Here is a 17984-nt window from a genome sequence, read left to right as displayed (position 1 = left end):
GCCCAAACTTGGGCTCACATCCGTTCTGGAGCTACCTGCTGCCACCAAGCCCTGAGCAGGGTGGTGGGGTCGAGGGCTCTGCCATCAGCAGCTAAGGGAGGGCCAGGCTCCAGAAGGTGAGGCCACCTGCCCCAGGTCACTCTCAGCTGCAGGCAGAGCTGAGGTCTGGGTGCTGCCCCAGCCTGACCACTCTGCTCACCCCCTCTCAGCTGGGGGACCCTCCTGCCTGAGAGCCGGGGCCCCCGGGACAGAGCCGATGACTCACCTTTGGTGCGGCCTGGGTGCCGGGAGATGGGGGTGGAGCTGCAAGGGGTGGTGGAGATGGCCGAGGAGGAACAGGTCCGGGAGCCCAGCTCTGATGGCCAGAGATTCGTGGCCGGGTCAGCGGAGGCATCCGTGTGGTCAAGGCTGCCCCCGGGCGGGGACCCTCGCTTTGGTTTTCGGTCCCCAGGGCCTGGGGCAGAGAAGGACATTGAGAAACGGGGCTGCAAAATCCCCTGCCAGGGTGGGGCTGCCACACCGAGGCCTAGAAGCAGAGGCAGCAGGGCACAGAGACCACACGGACAAGAGCTGGGCTGCGCGGCCCCCGGGCTGCGCGTCCCGGGCTGCGGTGGGGACGGGAGGCCCGGACTGCGGGAGGCCGGCCCTGGCTTGACACAGATCACAGTGCGAGCCCTGGACAGCTGGAAGGAAACCAGGGTCCAACTCAAGAGTCTCAACAGAATGTTGGTAAAAGTCCAACACAGTACTACACGGCACACCTTCTCCACGGCCCTGAGTGACACATCCCTGATACAAAAAGACCACGGCAGATGTCTGCTCAGGACCCCTGCAGACCTGGAGCCAAAGGCCCTCAGGGTCTAGGATGTACACCCCGCCAACTGGACTCCCTTGTGACCCCAGGAAGTTAACTGCCACCCTAACAACAACCTGTTTTTTAAGACATCTTACTCTCTGCACGGTGACATTACTGTGAGAATGACTTTTACTCTGGATTCTCAGCTTTATGGCAACCTCTGAATTTCCTAATGTGAACATAAACTCTTGTCAAAGTTAAAAAAAAAAAAAGACCCGATATAAAAAAGAAAAACCCCCAAAATAGCCTTCAACTACCACATAGTAGGAAAGGGGAGGGGCGCTCCAAATACAAGCTAGAAATGACGGCGCAGGAGCTGCCGGCAGCGTAGGACGCCGTGTTTGTCACCACCTCCCGCTCCAGGCAGCCCACCGTCGAGACCCTGGCCCCTTTCCACACTTTTCAGGGACCGGAGCCCCCAACCCCCTCCCCACCACTGTGAAGGTTTAAGCACTCAAATCTTACGACTTGAAATCAAGGGAAAATTTGGATTTGGAAAAATAACCTTGATGAGAAGCAAGTGTCAAGTGTGGTGGGACGACTCGGACAGGTGTCCACTGGGAGAAGGGAGGGTGAGGAGCAGCGGGGGCGGCAGGGAGACAGACAGCCGTCCCCCGAAAGCATGCCTGTCCCCCGTCAGCACACCTGGGCGCAGAGGCCAGAGGCCCAGCCGCGGCAGCCGGGGGTCCGGAAGCGGGTGTGTGAGACGGGACCGGGGCCCCATCAACTGACTTGAGCATGCTCAACGTTAGGTGTTTATTTTTATGGTGACCTTATTTTTAGGGTGAGACTGGTTTTCCATGGACAGTGCTGATAATGATTATTATTTTTTCCTTTCAAAATAAATGTCAGTGGAGACGGTGAGTCAAGGGCAAGCATGCACAGGTGACAGACACAGGGCGGACGCCATGGAGATGGCACAGGGATGGCTGAAGGCAGACGACAGTGCAGTAGCTAAAGGCCTCTACGGACCAGCACCCCCCGCCCGGGCCGTGAGCTGTGTGCTGAGGGCCCGTGCTCCGCTGCTCCGACACCAGCAGCCCAGATGCCGGAGAACCTCGGCACAGCCCCAAAACTTGTCTCTGGGCCGAACCCCAGCTCAGCAGCCTCGATCCAATTAATGCAGCACACTGGAATGGAGCCATAAGTCCTTCCCTACAAATGGCCTGATCCGCAAAAGCCAACAATTCTGTGCTCTGACAAGGAAAGGGGGGGGGGCAACATTTTTAAATTCAGCGGCTTAAAATAAGTCTTAAAAAAAAAAAAAGATCTGACTCGACAGAGGCCGTACATTTTAGGAAGCATAGCGACAACTGACCAGCTCTGCGTTACACACGGGCAGGACGTAAGCCGCAGGTGCGCGCGAGGGGGCGACACATGGCCGGCCAGCGGACTTACTCAGCACGGACCTCCTGGCCCGGGGACCTGTGCGCGGATGTCCCGAGGCTCCCCTGAGACCGTGCTGCGCTGGAGTACGGTCCAGAGGGTGTGACAACTCTTCTTCTCTTTTGAAATCAGAATCCACGCTGGCTACTTTTTTAAGCTTGGCTTGGAATTGGGGTCAGGAGGAGGGGTCCACTATGGGTCATCTGGCCTTTAGGTACTGTTATTTTTGTTTGTTTGAGTTTCAGAAATGAAGGAGGGCATGTGATGAAGACACTGATAAAGGGAGAGGATTAGAAGTCTCCAAGGTCTGAGAAAGGGAGGGGCTTGTTAGGAGAGGACGGGACGTCAGAGGAAGACCAGAACCGGAGGCGTTTAGAGAAAGCTGGGTGGGCCGTCGGAGACTTGTCCTTGTCCTGGCTTTTGCTTCTCAAAAAGGGACTCTTTTTGCGCTGGGTCGCTAAATTGTTATCCCCCGGATAACCCAAGAGAGGAAAGGGGGAAAAAAAAAATAAAACAGCAAATAAATGAAATGAAATAACCAATGATGCTACATTAGCTAAACGTCCTGGGGAAATCCGAGTCCTGCCCAGCTCAGGCGAGACAGAAACACCCACGACACAACCAGAATCAGGACTCGGTGAATCACTGACGCGCCGATTCAATTCAATTAACGCCGTGGCATCTTTGTGCCGATACTTATTCGGCACACAAGAATTCCATAGCTCACGGAGCCCATGTGTCAAGACTGTTCTTCAATTTCAGTGTGTTAAATTATTAAATGAGATGGTTTATTAATTTAAGACCCGGCTTTTCTTACTCATCCATTTTAATGACAGGCTCCCGGACAACTTGGCTCACACACGGCTCCTACTAACGTCCAAAGACCTTGGGAAACACCTAATGATATGTCTCTGGCCTGCTGTAATAGAACAATCTATCTGGACGACTCACGAATATTTCTGGCACATCTAGAATAACCTCTTTTGGCAGGATGAGTTGGAAAATAATAAAAACATTTCTCTTTTTGATACCAAAAAACATCCTCGACATCAAGAATTTATTATTCCCTTTTAGATCCCTACGCATCCTCTGCTCCAAACTGACACTTTATGACCTTTAAATTATAGTCTTCTCAGAGCAGTTTGGTCTAACTTTCTGAACATGTCAGACATTAACCCAATTTCTGATTTAGGGTTCACGTGGATAGTGGAGCCTCCATTCTTTCTTTCTCTACAGCACCACCTGGTGGCCAGAGCTCACGCCTCGGGATAAGGAACCAACTAGTCCATGCTGGCGCCCTAGTTTTTTTTTTTTGGCGTGGTTGGGGACCAGAGCAGCTGCTGCGACTGCAGGCAGTGCTCACAGGGGCGAAGAGCCCAGGCTCCGTGATCTGTCCGATCTGTGTTCTCATCCCAGCTCTAACCCTTACTCCCTGTCAAGCCTCACTTCCTCAGCTCCGAAAAGAGAATAGTAACCATGCCTACACCACACAGCAGTTAGGATGAAAGGAGATACAGCAGGTCGATCAGCTAAAAGGGTGCTGGGCCCGGGAAGAGCATCCCTTCACACGGCTGCTGTTCCCCATGTTTATCACTGACCTGCTCATTGATGGATCAGCACAAGTGGGGACCAGTCAAGCTTTTTCTTTTCTTTTTCTTTGAAAGTTTTCCTAACTCAATTAGGCCGATTATGGTCCATCAGGTCAACTCAGACAGTAACGTAAGTTCAGGTGATACGTGTCAAAAAACAAAGAGGCAGTGTGCAAGCCTGAGGCAGCAGAGCCCCTCTAGACTAGAGGAAGCAAGTGTCAGGCAACTTCAGCTTCACTATCCGTCACCTGCACGTGAGCATTTCACCCGTCGCCTCCTGGGAAGACTGGGCGTGAACATTAGTGCCCTAACAATGCGCATGTATGCGTGTACACACTTCGTTTTTGCATTTCAAGTGACAAGCCAGGACCTGAGGTGGTGACTGTCCCCCAGAAAGGCTTGTGCACATCACACTCACAAGGCTGCTTGTCACCGGCCCCCAGTGCTGTGACATCAGCCCCTGACAGCGCAGGACTCTTAGGCACGGGCCTGATCTTCAGAAAATCCTGATGTCCTTCATAAAATTTAGCTTTCTCAAGAATGCAGGTTTGGCAGGTTTATAGATAAATCATCTGTAAAATTGATACTTAAAAGTATGTTTGAAAATTTGACCACATTTAAGGCAACGGCTTACACCGTTTCATCGACTGCAGGAGGCACATTTCCCCTCCCCGTCCCCCGAACTTTAACATCTCTGAGATCAGCATGCAGCTTTGAGTGTGTCTCAGTCAGTGTGGGCTAGGGGGCAATTCTGACAAAATTGTCACCTCCACAACCAATTCGTTTCCTTCTTAGGGGTGCACAATAATTGTGCAGCTCGTGACCGAGAGCCCCTTAGAGTCGATGAAATGCAGCACAGGCAATGAGAAATCCATTTCAGAACCTCTGGAAAACTCCAAATGTCAGCCCGGAGTGACAAGGTGAACTTCACCCCAAGGCTAGATCAGGTTGGAGGAAAAATCCAGACCTGCTTTTCAAAGCAATTAAGAGGTCAGAGCCACACAAGGACTTGCTGAAGAACTTGCATCTGTCCACTCCGTGTCAAATGCACTGGGAATCTCCCTACCAAAATGTCTTAGTCTAGCCCGCTGACAGAAGGAAATCCCAACACATACACTCTTGAGCTTGTCCCCGTGGTGCCTGTGAGGACGTCAGCTTTGGATAATCGAGTCCCTACCACAGTCTATGTGATGAGTGATGCTTCTTAGGCCAAAGCAACTAAACTGTTATGGGACAAAACTGTCACAACACTGACGCGGGTGACATTTTCTACTTGGTTGTTAACATACCTAAAGAGGCAGATGTGTGTGCATGGAGCACACGCTCTCAGGTCCTACACACGCGTGCGCACACCCCCAGGCATCTCGGCGGCTCTGCCCTGTGCTGAGGGAGCCCTGACACCCTGCCCTTCCTTCCTCCACCCCCTGCCAGCAGCCGGGGCTGCCCCGCCTACCTTTCCCCACGGGCCCGTTGTGGGCGTCTCGTTCTTCTACGCAGTTGGAGCCCAACGGGGTGGCCTCAGGGGGCTCTGGCTGCGATCTGAGAGGCTGGGCAGCAGTGGGCGAGGCCGGGTCTGAGGACTCCGGTGGCCACGGAGGGGTGTCTGTGGTTGACTTCAGTCGTTCTCTGGAACTCTCTTTCTTTGGTTTGATGAATTTGACTAAGGCTTTGGCTCCAATCCAGTGGTTTTTCCTAGTTAGAGGTTGATTTTTAGGATGCAGCCGGCTCTCCCTGGCCCTCCAGCAGGTCACTGGGGGCCCGGATGTGAGCTGGGATGTTTACCGCTAGCCTGGGAAGGTGGCCATTAACTTGAGGTTCAGAATGATGGCGCCCTTCACCTCCACCATGATCATCGTACTGGTGGGCTCGGGAGGTGAACCATGACTCGCCGTTAATTTGCACAGACCCAGGGACGGTAGAAACGTCCACGGGGCAGAAACGCACACTAGCCCCTTAAATACAGCTCTCAGGGAAACAGACCCTTAAATACAGCTCTCAGCACTCTTGGGGATCTGTGTGAAATATAGGAAGTATTGCTGTGCTCATCTAATCTACATATGTTTGTTGGCAATTTTCCCATCAAAAAGCCATTTTCAGGAAGAGTCCGGGACCTGCTCACATTCTGCTGGAGTTAGCACTAAGTGAAATACGCCGGCATCCCCCGACCAGTCCTGGCACTGAAAAGTCTGGGGGCAGGGGAAGAGGGCACGAAGAGTGGGCTGTCTGGATCGAAAGCGGTTAATTTAAAGAGTAAGTAATACAGTTTGGCTAACTGGAAATGGGGGTGCTCTAACCTAACAAGAACCACACCTGGGTTCTAGTCCTGGCTCGGCCACTAAACGGCCTTGTGCTCACACAAACCACTTCCCCATCTGGGCCTCCACTTCTCTGTCCACAGAAAGTTCAGGCGGAGGCTCTGAACTTCTATGGTTTTGTGATTTCAACAGAGCGGCCTTGCAGGATGCCTGGTGACCGACTGCAAAGCTGGGCCGGGACAGGACACCGTGAAGGGCCAGTTCCTGGGGCTCAGGCCCGGCACCGGGGGAAGGAAGCCCTGCTGGATGGAGGCTGGCCGTGTGGGGACCCAGCCAGCCCACCACCGAGGCCGCTGCTCCCTGGAGAAGGGGACGTGCTTATGAAGCCACCCTGGGGTCCAGGGAATCCAGAGGCATTCAGGGAAGGTTCCTGTGTTTGAAGATCAGGGGTGCCGGTCTGGGGGTCTGATCCAAAACAGAAACATGGTTTTCTCTGTCCTGTTAAATCTGGAGACAAAACCTGATCCACCTGCTCTAACGGCTCTAAAACCGCAACCTCTGCCACCTTGTGGCTTGTGGCCGGCCGGCAAACGGCCGCCCCTTACAGGACAACCCGGAGGACGGAGAGACCTGTGAGGGGGCGGGCCCGCACACGGGTGACCTGCTGGACAGCGGAAGACACAAACTGGCCCCTGCTCTAGACGGCTAGTTTCCCCCATCTCCTCGGCAAAGGGCAAGCTCTTCTGTCCCGTGTTTCGGTTATTGGCACTTAAATCAACTCACTTCTTGGGAGCAGGATCGTAGAACTTGTACTGATCCATGATTTTTTCTTCCAGTTTCTCCTTATGTCTCCGTAAGGCGTTTAATTTGTCTCTGTGAACAGAGGGGAAAGAAAAACCTAAGAACTTACTCATATGTTTAAATAAAACACATGAACTTACTCATCGTCCCAGCCTGGGACCTGACCAGAAGGGGCCAGCATTATTTCTGGGGTTCAAGATGTCACAGTGCTTGTGATCATCACAGTCGCCGAGCTGAGCATACGTGAATGCAGGGGTCTGACGTGGGTCCAGGAGCCCTAGCACCTTGAGGAGACACGCTAAAGCATCAGGCTGTATGTGAACTCGGGAGAGCAAACCCCTCACCATCCGGAAACATAAGCTCGGAAACCCCAGGCCACTCGGCCAGATCAATTCAGGACACTGGGAGCTCGGGGTCAGACACTGGGCGAGACTAGCCCCTGCAGGTGCCATTAACACCACTTTCCGGTGGCAGAGGTCTGTCCTCAGGGAGTGAGACAGATGGGGAGAGGTCTGCCCTCAGGGAGTTAGACAGGTGGGGAGAGGTCTGCCCTCAGGGAGTAATACAGGTGGGGAGAGGTCTGCCCTCAGGGAGTTAGAGAGGTGGGGAGAGGTCTGCCCTCAGGGAGTAAGACAGGTGGGGAGAGGTCTGCCCTCAGGGAGTAATACAGGTGGGGAGAGGTCTGCCCTCAGGGAGTTAGGTGGGGAGAGGTCTGCCCTCAGGGAGTTAGGTGGGGAGAGGTCTGCCCTCAGGGAGTTAGAGAGGTGGGGAGAGGTCTGCCCTCAGGGAGTTAGGTGGGGAGAGGTCTGCCCTCAGGGAGTTAGAGAGGTGGGGAGAGGTCTGCCCTCAGGGAGTAAGACAGCGTCAAGGTTAAAAACCAGTCTGCTGACGCCCCTGGGTGCCTGACTGCCAGGCTGGTTCTGCTCCAGCGCCCGGGTCTGTGCTGTTCTGTCCCCGCTATGCTGCGTGCCTCACGCTGGGGTGCTTTCATGTTTGCCTCCCCGGCCCCTCCAGCTGCACAGACTCAAGGAGGGTAGGCCCCACAACCCTCCCAGGGCCGGGAAAGGTACCCGCTTGGAGCGACTCGGGAGCCTGCCAACTTCCCGGTGCTCGGCAGACACCCTGTAACGTGAGCCCGTCCTCAGGGCACCGCCTGGGGAGCCAGTCTGCACCTGCCACGGTCTGCAGGGAACTTCTGTCCCCACGGTCTGCAGGGAATCTCTGTCCCCACGGTCTGCAGGGAACTTCTGTCAGCTGGATCACAGAGGGCCAGCTAAGAGCGACAGTCATTTCTGCCCCCCACGCTACAGTGCGATTCTCCGTGTAAACCATCCCCTTTGATGGGCGCTGAGCCGCCTGGAGGCGAGCAGATGACACCAGGAGAAGAGTGAAGCGGTGTCACTGCCCCCTGGGGGCTGGGACAGCGAGCGTCCGGTGGTCACTGCAACTATGTCCCTCTGCCCCACGCTGGCCAGCCGTTCCCGATCACAAGGAAGGACAGTCCCATTAGCACAGCAGGGAAAGGTGGAGACCACCCTGGACCCACAGACACCTCTCAGATCACTTGTCTTCCAAACCACAAGGGTTCCAGGACCGAGGCTCAATCTCCTGACCACTTTTCTCGCAGCTCCCTGGGCCGAGCGGACCAGCATTCCTTGACCACTCGCTTCCCAGTGGCTCTGACTCATTAGCCGGGCACGGAAGCCTTCCCTCCTGGTGTTCCTGCCTCTGCCCTGCACCCAGACCACACCGTGCTCTCCCTTCACGCCCCCCCCCCCCGCGAGGCTAACCTCACCCCAACTGTATCAGCCACAGAGCCCCATCCCCCAGCACCATGCCTTCTCCTGTGCCTCCACGGAGCCCTTCCACATCCGTCTGGGGTGCACGCAGCTCTGCTCACGCCCCACTAACCCTGCTAGTTCCTGGCGACCAGGTTACCGGTTCTGGGCACCTCGCAGGACCCACGTCCAAGCTGGACTTTGTAAATCCCAGCAGAGGGAGGACGACCAGGGCGCGCCAACAACCCCCTGCTCCAGCCCATTCGGGGGGAAACGGACACAGACAGAAAGGGCTCGGCCTCTGATGGGCCTCCTGCCTCAGGTCCCTCTCTTTCCCGCCGTCTGTTTTCTCTAAAGTGAACGCAACTCTAAAAGCAGATTAAGAAGCTCCTGGCTGTGGGCAGCGTCTCTAAAAAGTAAACAGAAGGCCATACCTCTGCCTGCAGACATCTAGAACCATTCCAGGGAAAACAAAAGAATGTGCTGGTAAGACAGCTGTCCCCTGCCCTCGGGACACCAGCGCCCCTGGGGCTCCATGACCAGAAGGTTGTGGTGTAGGCACGGAGTGGGGAGCCAGGCACCCCCTTACATGTACTGCTTCTGCTCCTCGTGGTACTGCTCCTTGCTCTCCATGTTCTGCTCGAGAAGCAGCTGGTTCTGCTGGCCCAGCAGCTGGATCTGGCTCAGGAGGTGATGGTTTTCTTCCTCCAGGTTCCCCTTGAGGCGGGAGAGCAGCTAAAACACAGATGGACAGTATCTCAAACGCTCTGCGCCCCCCGGGAGGCCACGTGGGGAGTCTACTTCCAGAAGAAAAAACAAAACAAAACAAAACAAAGGCCACATGCACTAAGACGGTCGTTTTGTTATCTTGACACCAGCGGGAAGGACCAATGTGCAATGACGAGGGGGTGGGGGCCGAGCCCCCTGCAATCGCACCGTCCAGTCTGGTAGCCACTGGCCACACGTGGCCGGTGTGCTTCGAATGCAGCCAGTCTGAGCTAAGACGTGCCATTCGTGCAAAATACACAACAGAGTCTGAAGACTTAATAATGAAGTTAAAAAAACAATGTAACATACCTCATTAATAATTTTGGGGGTTACTTGTGATCTTTTAGATGTAATGACTACATAAAACATATCATTAAAAAAATTAATCCTGTTTCCCCTTTCACTTTTTTAGTGTGGCTACTAGAAAGTTCTGTATTAGAGGCGATGGCCTGCATTTCAGTGCTGTCGGGGACAGCTCTGCTCCGGAAGAGGGTCGGCACACTTTCTTCAGAGAGAGAGAAAGCAACCGTTTTAGGCTGTTCAGGTAGGACGCTGGTCTCTGCTGCAACTAACTATCCCCCTCTGTCCTCCCAGCAGGAAAGTAGCCACAGACACAGGCACGCGCGTGGGCGCAGCTGTGTTAAAAAACCAAAAAAAAACTTTACTTGTAGACACTGGCATTTAGATTTCATATCGTTGCCATTTGCCACCCAGTGTTATTCTTCTTGGGACTTTCCCAGCCAGTGCAACCTGTCAAAGCCATTCGGGCTCAGAGATGCACAAACACAGGGGGGCGCTAGGGCTGCACTTCGGGCCCAGGCCGGCCCCGCCCTCGGGTAGCATCAGTGCGGCTGTCAGGCGGGAGAGTCTCGAGCTGTGGCTTCAGACACACTGGGTGGCAACCCACTGCTCAGGAGGGACGAGGATGGGGACCCCAGCTCACAAGGCCACCGTGAGAATGAAAGGAGGCGACAGGGTAAGCAGGGAGCAAAGTGCCCGGCGCTCAGGACAGAACTGAAACAGTCCTCGGCTGCTCCCGAACCGCCCTGACCCTGCGGAACACGAAGGCCAGGAGAAGGCGTTTTCTCACACATCCCGCCACGACCGCCTTTGTCCCCTGCAAACGCCTGCGGCTCCCTCTTGGCCTCTCTGTGAAGGTGGCTCCCTCTTGGCCTCTCTGTGACCTTCACGTGCGGTGGTTGAGCAGATGCCCCCGAGGACCCACTGCAGCCAGCAGCTGCCGCCCAGGGAACACGGCCGCGGGCCTCACCTCGCAGTGGTTGTCCAGCTTGGTCAGCGAGATGTCCATGCTCTGGTGCTGCTCCTTCAGCTCGTCGAAGCGGGCCTGCCAGCGGCCCAGCTCCAGCTGCGCGGTGTTGAGCGCGGTCTTCAGCTCCTTGGTGTGGGCGTGCAGCTCCTCGTACTCCCCCCGCAGCTGCTGGTGCAGGAAGCTGACCCTGGGGGAGGGGGCCACAGGGCCACGAGCTGAGGGGCGCGCCCAGCGCTGTGCAGCCTTAAAACAAAACCGCAGGCTCTCTGGGCCTCCGTGTTTTCCGTGTGTGAACGAGTGGGCGGAACCAAACTGGCGGTTCTCACTGTGTCCACTGGGGGGTTTACGAGGGTGCCCCCACTTTGGGCTGGGGAGACAGAACAGGCTGAGTCACCCCTCCAACAGAGCACCACTGTTAAAGTCTTGTCTAGTTGGGGCTTTGGCCTATGTGTCTACTTGGAAGAAAGGGTTCTTCTATTTCAAACATTTAAAAAAAACATTGAAGTAGCACATTTTTGCTCTAAAACCCCACATGTATGCCTGGCTCTTCTCCGCAATTCTAATTTCTAATCAAGCCCCTTTCTGATCTCACCTGGTGAGACAAATGAAATACGAGATGCTAAGATATATGTAAATCCACTGAAATAATTATCATCATCATCATCATCACCATCCCCCAACTGGGGTTTCCTGGGGAAGATTTATATCAGAAAGCTCAAATTACCAGAGCCTCGTGGACTCGGTTTGAACACAGATGTGTCTACTCTGGCACACTGTATTGTTTTTTTAATTAGTTTACCAGCATTTAGAAATTGTAACGTTTCCCGGCAACATTCGGATGTCTAGCTTCTTGGAGAAGAAAGCACGGCCCGAGGATGACCTGGCTGTGATGCTGTCTCCGGCTGACAACCGGAGCACTGTCCCCATGTCAGTCTGGTCTGTCGCTGCCACTCCACCCCGTGGGGGCACCTGAGTGCGCCCCCCCCCCCGGCCCATTAAAACAGGGCTGTGGGAAGGGGGTGGCCTCATATGGTCACACCTCTGAGCTGAGACAAGACCTGGGTTCCAATCCTGACTGCCAGTAACCAGGAGCCTTGACCTTGAACAAGTCACTTAATCTCTCTGAGCCTGTTTCACCTTTTTTTTTTTTTTTTTTAAATAATAGCTCAGTTAATTCTGGTTATTTGCAGTACAATGTTCTACCAAGTCACCTGGAACACTGAATTAGTGTATAGTGAAGCTGTTTCCATAGGTTCTGTGAGTCTCCGGCCACATTTCTGTCAACCGATCAAGACATACAACAGCCTTGAGTTAACACGGTCACAGCCAACCACACCATGGCCCGTGCCTGAATGCAGCCCACCCACCACACGCACCCATGGCCCGTGCCTGAATGAAGCCCACCCACCACACGCACAGCCCCGTGAGGCCCATCGCGGCCTGGCACTGGGGGGACACCAGACAGCACTGCAGCCCTCGTCTGGGGGCCATTATGAACAGGGACGTCACCACCAAAAAGCACAAAAATAGGACACCGCAGCACGAAATGGACCACGAAACGGAAGCTCGCTTGCAGCAGGAGAGCTGAAACGAGGCCAGCGCCACGGGCCTCGCTCGACCTCAGCTGCAGGGTGCACGTCAGGGCACGTCCGCACCTCACGCTCTGGGCACCTCACGCTCTGGGCACCTCACACTCTGGGCACGTCCACGAACGGCCATGCGCTCCAATCTGGGGTTACAAGCACAGTCAGAGAGTGGGTGAATTCACAAACAGCTGCTGCGTGAATGGCGGGGACCGACCGCACTGCCTTCGTGGGGTCGTCACTGTCAGATGACGAAGGTGCCCGTGCCAATCGTCACCATCACAAGTGTGGGAGATGAGGCTACCCAAACTTAGCCAGTGCACCACCCCAGATGTCACTTGAGTCCTCCCATCCCAGCCACCAGCTAGAGTCCCCTTTGACCTTATTACCATCCTGCTGTTAACACGACAGGGTTTGTAAAAATGCACCATCACCAGGGAACTCACTGGACTTGACCTTAGCTCAGCGAGGGCTGAGTGAGTGGGTCTGAATGAAATCCCGGCAGATGCTGCTGCATGGGGGTGGTGGCGGTTACCTGTCCAGCTCTCCCCGCAGCCTCTGGTTCTCGCCCGCGGCGATGGCGTTCGTCCTCTGCTCCTGCTGCAGCGCCTCCCGCTCCGTGTGTAAGACCTTCTCCAGCTGCTCCAGCTCCGCCTTATGCTTCAGCATGTCCTCGTGCCTGTCGGAGGGAAACACCCCTGCTAGGGACAGACGCCCAGGAGACGGCGGGGGCGGGGCTGGACAGCAGAGAAGAGGGAGAACAGCCGCTGGGGCAGATGTCCACGCCGGCTCCAGGCCGGGCCAGCTCTGGGGTCTCCTCCAGCCTCAGAGCTGAATCCCACTCCTGCCACCCGTGTTTCCAAGGTCCCTTCCAGTCCCTGTCTCAGCAGCCTTCCTCCGTGAGCCTGCTGGGAACACCATGACTATTTTCTGAACTCCATGCCCTTCTAAAAGAAACCACAACACACAGCTGAATTCCAGCGCACAGAAGTACAGCGCTGATCGCCCCTCACCGGGGAGTGGGTAAGCCCTCCACTCCCGCTTGGGAATGAGTCTTCCTGGTCTGAGCCAGGCCGTGTGGATGGCCAGAGGCGTGCCTGGTGGGTGCCACGCAGTTGCCAGGGTCATTCTGCACACAAAAATATGCACACACATACCCCGCTCCTCAAGGCACCCCCAGCCCAGTCCTTCCCCTCCCCCACAACTACCCCTCAGCCTGGGGCTTTTATATTCTGTCTCCATCTTTATAGAAGACCACACGGCTGTCTCTGGAAGGCAGCAGGCAGGAGGAGGCGCCCCTGACCAGCTCCAGCCTGCTCCTCCCACCTGCTGGAACCCTCTGTGTTCAGGGACGACTCAGGAGCTCCCCCACGTCCAAGGTGGTGACTGACTCATCATCTTTCAATCTTCCCCACTCACATAAACCCCTTTCCAGACCCCCTTCCTGAGTTTCCCACCTCACAGAAGGTCTGGCGGAGACCCCACAGTGTGCCGGGGTTCCCTGCCGCTGTGTACAGACCTCTACCCCCACATCAGCTGTTCTTGGACCATCTGACTGGAGCCAAGACTTGTGGGGGGACTCAAACTTGGAAACACACCTGCCCAGGCAGGTGGGCTTCAGTCACGGGGCAGAGGCTGCCCCGATGTGGTGAAGTGGGAAGCTGGGAGGTGGCGGTGCTGTCTGGCTTTCAGGGTGGTGAGCTTCCTCATCTAGATTCTGGAGAAGATCATCCAGGTTTGACAAACGAGGGCCACGGACCACCAGGGTCCCCAACTCCTGCTTCCCTGTTGGAATGTCTTGCTGAGCAAGCAAAGTCCGACCATCAGTGACCACTGGCAGCAGAGTGACCCTGGGAGCCTCGCTCCCCACCGAACCCCCGGCACGAGGTGTGACACCAGGAAATGTGTATTGGGGGGATGAACGGGTGAGTCTCCAGTTCACGTATCAAACGAAACGAACACGGAGCCACCGTCCCTGTGTTCCAGCCTCCTGCGCCTCTAAACCTAGAGCCCCGCGGCAGCCAGACCGGGGCCTCGTGCTGTCTGTCTAACCAGCAGGAACCACCGCGTAGTTTGGTAGGTCTGCATGTTCTACTGTTCAAGGAGCTATGGGCAAAACAACAACAAACTTCTCTTCCTTCAAGCCTGTCAACTTGCACCTACACAAGCCTTCCCTGTCTGGACAGACAGTAAAACTATCGTGACATTGTTGTAACGTGTCACAGGACACTTAGGATGAGACCTGTAGATGCCTGGAGAACGGCGGGCACCGTGCGGGTTTCAGAGCGTGTCAGCGCTTTCTGCTCCACGTCACTAGCAGCCGGGTGCCCTCCCCCCACGTCCAGACACAGCTGTCACCGTGCATACAGTAGGTGCTCACTAAGCGTCACGTGACTGTGGGATGGGCGCAGGAGGAAGAGACGGGAATTCCAAGGAGCAGAAGACGCTCATTTGCTCTGGCCAGTGGCACAGCAGACAGAGCGTCATCCCAGAGGGCCGAGGTCACTGGCAGGAGCCCTGGGATTTGACACAGAGGGCACTGACTCGGCCCGCGAGGTCGCCGGTTTGAGCCCTGGTCAGGGCACGTATGAAAAGCAATCAATGGCACAACCAAGTGGAACCAGAAGTCGACGCCTCTTTTTCTCTCTCTCTCTATCCCGCGCCCACAATCAATGGAAAAACTAGAACAAATATATAAAGGAATCACAGATTCTGACAGGGAAGAAAAGGCCCAGGAAGCGAGGGAGGGCACTATGTTACTGTACGTCAGCAGCTGGGGTGAAATTCCCCTCCTTGCTCCTGGTTTGGAGAGAAAAAGAAGAGGGCGTGGGGACCCTCAGGGGAGCAGGGGCCTCAGTGCTGCCGAGGTTTCCCTGAGCACAGCCTCGTCCTCTCAGGGGCCCCAGTGCTGACCCGAGGTTTCCCTGAGCACAGCCTCGTCCTCTCAGGGGCCCCAGTGCTGACCCGAGGTTTCCCTGAGCACAGCCTCGTCCTCTCGGGGACCCCAGTGCCGACCCGGGGTTTCCCTGAGCACAGCCTCGTCCTCTCATGGACCCCAGTGCCGACCCGGGGTTTCCCTGAGCACAGCCTCGTCCTCTCAGGGACCCCAGTGCCGACCCGGGGTTTCCCTGAGCACAGCCTCGTCCTCTCAGGGGCCCCAGTGCTGACCCGAGGTTTCCCTGAGCACAGCCTCGTCCTCTCAGGGGCCCCAGTGCTGACCCGAGGTTTCCCTGAGCACAGCCTCGTCCTCTCAGGGGCCCCAGTGCTGACCCGAGGTTTCCCTGAGCACAGCCTCGTCCTCTCAGGGACCCCAGTGCTGACCCGAGGTTTCCCTGAGCACAGCCTCGTCCTCTCAGGGGCCCCAGTGCTGACCCGAGGTTTCCCTGAGCACAGCCTCGTCCTCTCAGGGGCCCCAGTGCTGACCCGAGGTTTCCCTGAGCACAGCCTCGTCCTCTCAGGGACCCCGTGCACCCTGGTCTCCAGCTGCACAAACTCCTAGTCGCTGAGGGTGACATCTGCTGTGCTTCCCGCGGGGAACCTTCCGGTGCCCAACGCTGAAGTGGGGGGCCCAGAAGCAGCACAAGGGGACAGAACGAGGACAGGCAGGGGCCCCAGGGGGACAGAACGAGGACGGGCAGGGGCCCCAGGGGGACAGAATGAGGACGGGCAAGGGTCCCAGGGGGCCCGCACGCACCTGTCCCCGAGCTCCTTGTGCTCCAGCTCCAGGCTCCGGTGCAGCGTCTTCAGGCCGCTGTGCTGGTGGATGAGGGCCTCGTACTCGGTGGACTGCCGCTCGTGCAGCGCGCTCAGGTGCTCGTGGTCCTGCAGCAGCGCCTCGTAGGCCGCCGCCAGCCGCTCCTGCTGCCTCTGCAGGGCCTCGTGCTCGCTCTCCTTGGCCGCCTGCTGGCTCTGCAGCAGCGTGTACTGCGCTGTCAGCGAGGCGCTCTGCGAGCTCAGCGTGGAGTTCTCCACCTGCCGGAGGGAGAGGTGATAATGGTGCCCCACCCGGTGCTGGCCCCGGGGAGCCGCACACAGCGAGGGGCCACGGGCAGGGCAGGTGCAGACACAGAAATGACAGGGACCCTCAGGGCAGGCACACCCCAGCCGGGCTCAGGACAGTTCTACCAGAACCCAGGGAAGCTCTGGGGAGAGGCAGGTGGCATAATAGACTGTCACGTGGTCCTAAATTTAGTCCTGTGCCCCTCTCCTCAAATGCAACCTTTCTGGAAAAATTATGTCCATTCTCAGGATAAGCTCCTCGGGTACCGTCTTCGACTACTTTTAAAAGCCAATTAAAAAAAAAGAAAAAGAAGTAAATGGAAAATCAGTAAGGCTACAGAATGCCTGAATAGCACTAGCAACCAATGTAACCTGCTATTCACAGTACGCCGCCCAGCGACACCCAGAACTGTCAGAGAGGGAGGAGGGAGGACCCCGCCCTCACCTGTCCTGAGGCTGGCATTTTCCCGCTATCGAAACAACAAAAACAAAACTATAAACCAATACATACCCTGTTTCATTTTTCACACAACAAACCCCAACCTCTCAGCCTAAGGGTTTCCTGTGTTTTGTCCCCGACCCATAAGTCATGTATTTTCAAACATTTTTCTCAGACGCTGAATTAATCATACATGATAACTCTTCTTCCCACAATCTATTCACCATTACTACAAACCAAAATCTCGAGCTGTGTGGCCCAGAACACTCGTGTGCTCGATGCTCTCAATGGCCCGGGAGCCCCTTCGTACCCTGGTTCCCTCGTGGAGGTTAAAAGTCCACCGCAGCTTTCAAAAGGCTCTACAGGTCCCACAGTCAAGAAGCCTGCTCAGCTCTACTGAACAAAACTTATAGTTGATCCCAGCATCTCTCTTCCAAGTCATTCCTAATTACACATCAACACACTTTGAGAAACAGATAAGCCTTGGCCCTGGCCAGTTGTTGACTCAGTGGTAGAGCGTCAACCTGGCGTGTCAAGTTCTGGGTTTGATCCCTGGTCAGGGCACACGGGAGAAGCAATCATCTGCTTCTCCTCCCACAGCCATGGCTCGACTGACTTGAGTGCATTGCCCGGGTACTGAGAATGGCTCCATGGAGCCTCCACCTCAGGTGCTAAAAATAGCTCAGTTGTGAGAATCGGCCCCAGACGAAGAGTGGGGGTGTGCTAGTGGATCCCAGTGGGAGTGTATGTGGGTGTCTGTATCTCCCCTTCTCTCATTTAAAAAAAAAAAAAGAAAGAAAACAGACAAGATGTGCAAGTAAAAACAGGGAAATGAAGCCTTCAACCCAGGCCGTCGTAGGTTCATTCACTGAACCCAGTGCATTAACCTGACCATCATCACCACCTTCCAAGACCCTGAGGCTAGGCACCTCTGTTTACAACGAGCCCGTTAAAAATAAAATGGAACAGAACCCCACACTTCGCCCAGGCTTTGCCGTGCTCATTGTGTGGAGTCACTGTGAGGAGTTGGCGTGCCCGGGGCGGGTCTCGGGGCCAGAGGCGTGCCCTGCCCTCACCTGCAGCTTGGCTGTCTGGGTCTGCAGCGTGGCGTTGTGCTCCTGCAGGAAGGCGCTCTGCTTCTGGAGCGTCAGGATCTGACTGCTGAAGGCCACGTTCTGGGTCTCCAGGTGCTGCAGCTGATCCCTGAGCAGCTGCTTCTCGGCCTGCAGGGCTGCGTTCTAGGGGGAAGCAGGGGGCCGT

At 55.8% G+C, this 17984-nt stretch overlaps 1 protein-coding gene across 3 annotated transcripts in view; it reads right to left on the bottom strand.

Moving 5' to 3' along the window:
- Nucleotides 1-17984, bottom strand: part of CCDC88C (coiled-coil domain containing 88C) — a 133252-nt gene that overhangs the window by 11603 nt on the left and 103665 nt on the right. For 2 of the 3 annotated variants that reach the window (XM_066388239.1, XM_066388240.1), the window contains 8 exons: nt 17801-17962; nt 15981-16258; nt 12822-12965; nt 10704-10890; nt 9255-9400; nt 6870-6959; nt 5285-5523; nt 266-454 (listed from right to left, as the gene is read on the bottom strand). In XM_066388239.1, the coding sequence (XP_066244336.1) occupies nt 266-454; nt 5285-5523; nt 6870-6959; nt 9255-9400; nt 10704-10890; nt 12822-12965; nt 15981-16258; nt 17801-17962 (1435 nt within the window). Of the gene's footprint in view, nt 1-265; nt 455-2282; nt 2700-5284; nt 5524-6869; nt 6960-9254; nt 9401-10703; nt 10891-12821; nt 12966-15980; nt 16259-17800; nt 17963-17984 lie in introns of those variants that run through there. The other variant, XM_066388241.1, reaches the window with a different exon arrangement.

This window comes from Saccopteryx leptura, chromosome 6 (assembly GCF_036850995.1).
Source record: "Saccopteryx leptura isolate mSacLep1 chromosome 6, mSacLep1_pri_phased_curated, whole genome shotgun sequence".
Taxonomy (NCBI): domain Eukaryota; kingdom Metazoa; phylum Chordata; class Mammalia; order Chiroptera; family Emballonuridae; genus Saccopteryx; species Saccopteryx leptura.
This window is presented reverse-complemented; position numbering and strand designations above follow the sequence as displayed.